Source organism: Stegastes partitus, unplaced genomic scaffold (genome assembly GCF_000690725.1).
Source record: "Stegastes partitus isolate 25-593 unplaced genomic scaffold, Stegastes_partitus-1.0.2 Scaffold1381, whole genome shotgun sequence".
Taxonomy (NCBI): domain Eukaryota; kingdom Metazoa; phylum Chordata; class Actinopteri; family Pomacentridae; genus Stegastes; species Stegastes partitus.
The window spans coordinates 201,408-208,477 of NW_007579112.1; the positions used below are offsets into that span (position 1 = coordinate 201,408).

At 45.3% G+C, this 7,070-nt stretch overlaps 1 protein-coding gene across 1 annotated transcript in view; it reads right to left on the reverse strand.

The window, feature by feature from the left end:
- The window catches only part of rab40b (RAB40B, member RAS oncogene family), a 23,107-nt gene that overhangs the window by 5,468 nt on the left and 10,569 nt on the right, over positions 1-7,070 (reverse strand). The window contains exons 2-3 of the mRNA XM_008299117.1: positions 4,341-4,401; positions 1,691-1,751 (exon numbers count right to left, since the gene is read on the reverse strand). Of these exons, the coding sequence (XP_008297339.1) occupies positions 1,691-1,751; positions 4,341-4,401 (122 nt within the window). The remainder of the gene's footprint in view (positions 1-1,690; positions 1,752-4,340; positions 4,402-7,070) is intronic.

The window sequence follows — 7,070 nt, forward strand, 5'->3', positions numbered from 1 at the left end:
GAGTCACGACTGTAGTTGACATTTTCAAGATCACAAGGTTAAACATTGAATTGAGAAAATCAATTAAGGATGAAAATGATGTTTCCTTGCAGCCCACATGGAGGCAGAGCGACACACAGCGACTGTTTTCTATTTTTAACCTGTTAAACGACATCTCGGCCGTCGCACTGAGCTCAGGAATCTGCCTTCATCTGATATAAAGCAGCATCAGAGCCTCCTGGGAGCTGTGGTTCAGGCTGCAGACTCTGGACGTCTCGATCCGCTCTGACTGACTGAACACACAAACACCAGAGACTCGTGATGAGCTTTTCGCCTCGCCGTGGCAACACTGTCCCCGTTGCCATGGTGACGTCTCCTCCGTCGCCACCAAGAGCCCCATGAGCGACGACAACAGCACAACTTCACTCGCTGCAAAGTGTTCGAGGATAATAACGTGTTTGAGGTGGGATGAGCTTCATCGCAGTCCAAACACTCGGCTAAAAACATCACAGCTTCATTATCTGTTGCCATGGAGACGATAAACAGCCCCAGGGTGCTTTAAATAACTCGGCTGAGAGGGTTTGATTAAAGCCTGTGAAGAAACACGAGCTGCAAAATCTGCATCACAAAGTTACAGAGGCCACAGAACAAACTGTTCAGTGTGAGCTAATTCACCAGAACACTGACGCTGCTGGTTAGCTGTCGGTCAGCTAACTGGTCACGTAGCGAACATGCTAGCAGGACTAAGCGACTGAATGAGAAGAAAAACTCAAGGAACGGTTAAAAAGCATTTTGTTTCAGCAGATGGACACTGACAGTGTAAACCAACACACGAGAGGAACAAACTGAGGTTACAAACACCCAACTTTCAGCTAATAGGACATGAAAGCTTAAAAATATCATCAGCCAGGCTAACGTAGCAGCAACCAAACTGCTAACAGGCCATGGTGCTAACACATTATTAGCTACAGTACTCTACCAGCCTGTCAGCTAACAGGCCATGTTGCTAATATATCACCAGCTAGGAGAATCTACAGCTGACCCCATAAGCTAACTGGGCATGTTGCTAATATATCACCAGCTAGGAAAGTCTACCGCTAACCCCATAAGCTAACCAGTTGCTAAAATATCACTTGCTAGGAAAATCTACCACTTATCCTATAAGCTAACTGGGCATGTTGCTAATATATCACTCGCTAGGAGAATTTTCCACTAACCTCATTAGCTAACTGGGCATGTTGCTAACACATTATTAGTTACAGTACTCTACCAGCCTGTCAGCTAACTGGGAATGATGCTAACATATCATTAGCTAGGGGAATCTACTGCTCATCCATTAGCTAATAGGGAATGATGTTAACATATCATTAGCTTGGCTAATCTACTGCTAACCCATCAGCTAACGGGGCACAAAGGTAACATGTTGTCAACAAAGCGTTGCCTCGTTGCCAGCAGTTGGTGCGAAGCAGCGGTGCTACCATTTAGAAAGATTAACAGGAAATCTATAAGTTTAAGTTATTATTTTGGTGCAAATGAGAAAATAAGCCAAAATATGAGTTTTCCAACCAGCCTGTTAGAAATCCTGCAGTCCAAGAAACAGCAACGTTCAGCGCGCAGCAGTTTAATCGGACCACAGACGTGTTAAACATGTTATATACATCCTATAACAGGCTCAGTGGTCTCTGATCCAGACCCTGGTCTTGTTGTTTACCTGAGCTCCTCTGGAATAAGATCTGAATATGGTGCAGAACCGCCCCTGACCAGACGTGTCCCTGAAACAACACAGACAGTTCAAGGTCAAAGTTCTGGTTGTTCCACACAGAAGAGCATCAAATTGTTCATATGTTGACTCGTTGCTGCTGTGTCGGGAATCTCAGGTCACCATCTGACGGTCCAGACCTGCAGCAGAGCTCTGGGTTCTGTTTTACAGTCGGTGACTCGGACCTCCATGGTTCTGGCTCCAGTTGGTGCCAGAAATGTGTTTCTGTGATATCATCTGTACTGGACTCAAGGCCACTAGGAACCGAGTCTCTACAGCAAACACAGACAGCAGATAACGTGTAATCCAAATGCAGCAAACCGGCACCGTTTTATAAGACATGAACCCGAGTCCTGGACTGGATCAGGTCTCAGCTATGAATCTGAAGACTCAAAACAACAAAGAACAACAACCTTGTTTGTTATTCTTGACTCGGGACTTTGCCTGGACTTGAGACAAGATGAGCCTCTGTTGGTCCCACAGTGGGGACACCTGTAGAGCTACAGCAGCAGACAGCGACTTGGTGGACCTTCACTCTGTTGGTATCGACTTGGACTCAGTTCCTGGTACTTAGTTCTTGACTTGGTATTTGTCTCTCACACACATTTAATGGTCTTAACTTGGACTTGGAATTGAGACTTGTGGGTCTAAGCTCAGGAACTGACTATGGACGTGGTCTTCATTTGGAATTTAGGACTAGATGCTCTAGACTTGGCCATTACTGGTCTTGACTTGGGACTTTAGACTTCAGACTTAAAACTGGTCTCTGGGGGTGAATGTCCTGACTTGAGACTTGACTCGAACCTTGCTGGTCTCAACTCAGGACTTGTTTAGATCCAGTCAGGGCTTGTTTGTCTCCACTTGAGACCTTTTGGTTCTTGACTTGCTGGTCTTGACTTGAGACTTATTGTTGACGTAGAACTGGTCTGAACCTGGGACTTGTTGGACTTGACCTGAGACCCGTCTTCTGTCTGAGTCTGTATGTTTGGTGCAGGTACAGCTCAGTGACTCGGCGACGCCCTCTACAGGATGATGGAGGATCATTGGTCACTGGGGCCTCTATAGAACCGTTCAGCTCTGGTTCTGGTTCTGGTTCTGTCTGTAGACGTCCTCAGGGTCAGGATTAGTTCATTAAACATGTTTGTGTCACATGTTAACGGTGAAACGTGTCGTTCTTGTTGCTCTGACGGTAACTTTGGTGAAACGTTAAATAATCTTTGTGGTTGTTTTGTGTCTCTTTGTGTCTCTTTGTGGTTGTTTTGTGTCTCTTTGTGTCTCTTTGTGTCTCTTTGTGTCTCTTTGTGTCTCTTTGTGGTTGTTTTGTGTCTCTTTGTGTGTCTTTGTGTGTCTTTGTCAGTTTGTAGTACTTTTGTTTCTCTTTGTTGTCGTTTTGCATCTGTTTGTGGTCTTTTTGTGTCGTTGTGTTGGATTTGTGTTTTGTTTTCTTTCACTTTGCGTCAGACAGACAAAGTCATTAGATTTGAGATCAGAAACTTGTTCAGTTGAACTTCTCAGGAAGGTTTCATCCTCCGCTGGAGAAGCTCTGGAGACACGTTGTCGCCGACTGATGCTGCGCTGAAGACAGGATGAGTCACTTCTAGAAGATCTTCTGAATTTGCGAGACTTCAGAGCTGAAAGGAGTCAGAAGACCTCGCAGACGGCAGGTTTTTAATCCGACCTGCGCGCTGAGAGCGGCGACACATCGTTGTTCCTCCTTCTGAGGAGCTTCTGAGGACAGATAAACTAAGAGCATCACATCAGAGCAGGAGGATGAACACTCACATCAAACCAAGACCAGAAGCCGTTGTTCCTTCTTTTTTATTGTGTACTTTTTCATTCAGCAGTACACTGTTGTCATCTTGTGTACATATTTTATTAATCATGGTTATTTCCTTGGACGTTCTCTTCTGTGTTTGCTGGATGCTGCTGTTAGTTTCCCCCAGTGGCCGATCAACAAAAATAATTCTGTTCTATTGTTGTTTTGTCTCTTTGTCCTCATCTTACGTGAAGCTTTTTTTGTTTTGTGTCTCTTTTGTGTTGTTTTGTGCATCGTTCTGGTCATTTTATCTGTCGCTGTGTTTCTCTTTGGACCCATTAATCGTCTTTCTGTTGCTTTGAGTCTCATTTTTGTCACTTTGGGTTCGTTGTCGATGCTCTTTGTGACCAGCTCTGGAGCTCACGTCGTCTCCTCGTCCTGCACATGTTGAACTATCTGTCGCACTACAAAACCTCCACCTGAACGCCACGTTACAGCCGATCTGACGGGAATTCATCCTGATTCTAAAACCTGCTGGAGGCGACCAAACCTGAGCTAAAAGTCAGGACTCACTCGTCTGACTGGGTTTAAATTAGACCTTTTTCTCATGGAGTCTGGCCTGATGGGTTCAGTGCCGGGCTGCAGCCAACAGTTATTTAATTATCGTCATTAATTGGTAAGTCGTTGATTTGTAAAAGGTTTAAAACTGTTTGAATCAGTGTCATGTTCAGTCCAAAGACCTTCAGTTTACTGTCAAGAAGCTGCATCACAGAATTTAGAGGTTTTTTTGCTTGTTGATGACCGATGAATTCAAACAGCTGATGACTGCAGACATCTGTTTCCTACCAGAGCTGCAGCTTGACTCGTCTCCCGTCCAGCAGGATGGTGGTCGTCTTGTAGTCGATCCCTGAAACAGAGCACACCAGTCATTCCTGCTGCACGAAACGCTTCAAAATCACATTTTCTCAGTCGTAACGCAGTCACATGTGAATAATCCGACACAGAACACATGGTTTTATACTCTCAGTGGAGTCCATCACAGTAAATGTTCATAAACCTGCTTTGAAAACAGTGAAACAGACGCTGCAGAAGTCCACCGAGAACCTTCATGTTTCTGGGTTTCCTCTAACATCCCAGTGATCCAGGTCAGTCTGTCCATAGAGGAGCTGCTGAACAGAACGTGGCTCAAACTGTGGCTCACAGGGCAGCACATGGTGACATCACGCTTGTTGCTTGTACAAGTTCGTTTAGGATTTCAAGACTAAATTAACATTTGGGCCCTAAAATGACATCAGATGTGAGCTGGGTGAGGTCAAGGATCCAACATGAAGCTGGACTGAGATGCTTTGCTTCATGATGTATAAGTTCAGCCTGTGTTTGTTGGTAAAATTCAGTTTGCAAAGTCAAATAAACACAAATTCATCTGCACCAGCAGCTTCCAGTCATGTCTCGCTGGAGTCACTTCTGCATCTGAAACAGATTTCCATCCAGCCGTGAGTCTGTTTGGGTTTGTTCTCTGGTGTAATGCCGTAGAAGAGCAGCAAGCATCTCCATTTACAACCTCTGGACTCGTGCATAAAAACAGCTGCATGAGACCCGAGGACCGCTGTGATGGAGGGATTAGACCCGACAACCTTCGTCTGACAGCAGATTAAACAACATCTCCTCTGCCCAAGACGTCCTCGGAGTCACTGAGGAGCTTCAGAGATCTGCAGCAGAAGCCTGCAGCTGCTGGTTCTTCACTGAAGCTCACAGATCTGTGATCAGCTGCTGGNCAGCTGCTGGTTCTTCACTGAAGCTCACAGATCTGTGATCAGCTGCTGGCATCCGGCTGCTGACGGGAACAAAAGCAGCGTCTCTTTTATAGCAGTAATTATCAGGACTGAGACGCCTCCACACATGTTATCTGCTGCTCAGAGGCCTGTCAGCACGCCGTACAGCAGCACACAGGGACGAGTCCTGCGTTCAAACCAGTAAAACCAGTAAAACCAGTTTAACACGTCTTAACGTGCTCCAACGAGGTCGGACGTTCAAACATTACCCGTGTTTCTGCGCAACTGTGAAACAAATATGAAGCAAACTTTTAAAATGTGACGCAAAATGTACAAAAAAGAAAACACGAGTTAGTCTTAATCAATCACCAGCCTTCAGAATACGATCTGTGAGGCGTCGTCAGCAGGTGGCGCTGCAGGCTACGCTACACTTATAACTCACTTAGCAACTACTCTGCAATTGTAGAAAATCAGAACTCTTGAACTGTCACAAAACAATACATAGAACGTATAATTTAGGCCTGTTTCTATTAATGGCTGCACGGTGTCGTCAGCAGGTGGCGCTGCAGGCTACGCTACACAAGCAAGCAGCAATAAAGAGTGTAGAAGAAGCTGCAAACAAAAAAAGTTGTGTTCATCTCACTTAGACTAATGTGATCTGGCGCATTGTATTTCTTTAAACCAATCGCAAGCGTGGTGGGCGGAGCTAAGCCCAGGATGCAGTGATGGTGTCCCTTTAAGCACTTTGGTGCCACATTCAGGGAGACGAGAGCTGCCATTAAAATGGACCAAAAAACTGCACGATCCAAACCAACATAGCCAACATGCAGGTTGCTGCTGGATTTTAAAAACGGCAAAAGCACCGACAGAGCAGACGAGCATCCGGCGAGTCACGCTAGCTGTTTGCTAGCCGCTGAAAAGCCTTAAAGAAGGAACAAATCAACCTCAGAGGCCATGTTTAATGCTGCCATGTGACCATTTGTCAGAACCTGAACAGAACACAGAAAGTCTGCAAATATACAGATTTATCTTCAATAAAGAATTAACTGTTGGGGCTCCGATAACTGACACAGAACATGTAACGGCAGAAAGCCTCTCGAAACAAGAACCAGAACCAATCCTGCAAACATCCACTTACCTCTACATGTTAGACTAGTTATTAATGTATGATGTAGAAGAATAAACAGTGACTCCTGTACATGTAGCAGGACAGAGATGTGAGAACAAGCCGTGACATGATTCAGGAGTCAACACACCGGTCCAACCTACACGCATGTGTCCAGCCCATCACGCTCTCTGGCGAGCAGCATGCATGAAGCATCTCGGGAAAGAGCAGTTACATAAGAGCTGGAAGAGCCTGATGACAGACGTCTAAACAGTAGAACCCGGACAGACTGCAGCCGCCTGCCGGGCTGGAACAAGCGCTCCCAACAGACGCTGCAGGAAAAGCACCAGATTACTTTATGATGTAAGAACAAGTCCTGCATTTAAAAGTATTATCTAAGGTGTGCTTCCAGCATTTTACATCTGCAGCTGCAAACAAGTTGATTTGACTTTTATTTCTTGAGATCAGAAACAACACGTAACTGCAGGAGAAACCTTCTGACAGATGCTCTCAGAATGCATCGCCGAGGCCAGTAAGACAACGTTAGCTCAGAGAATACTGGGAGCTAAGTTCAACGTATGCTATGCTAGCTCTGTATCCTGTAGAAGATGGTAAATAGCTGGTAGCGTTGCCCCTTCTGTTACATTAGATTCTTTTAGTCAGTTGTATAATTGTTAGCTTTATGTGTTAGTTTTATGT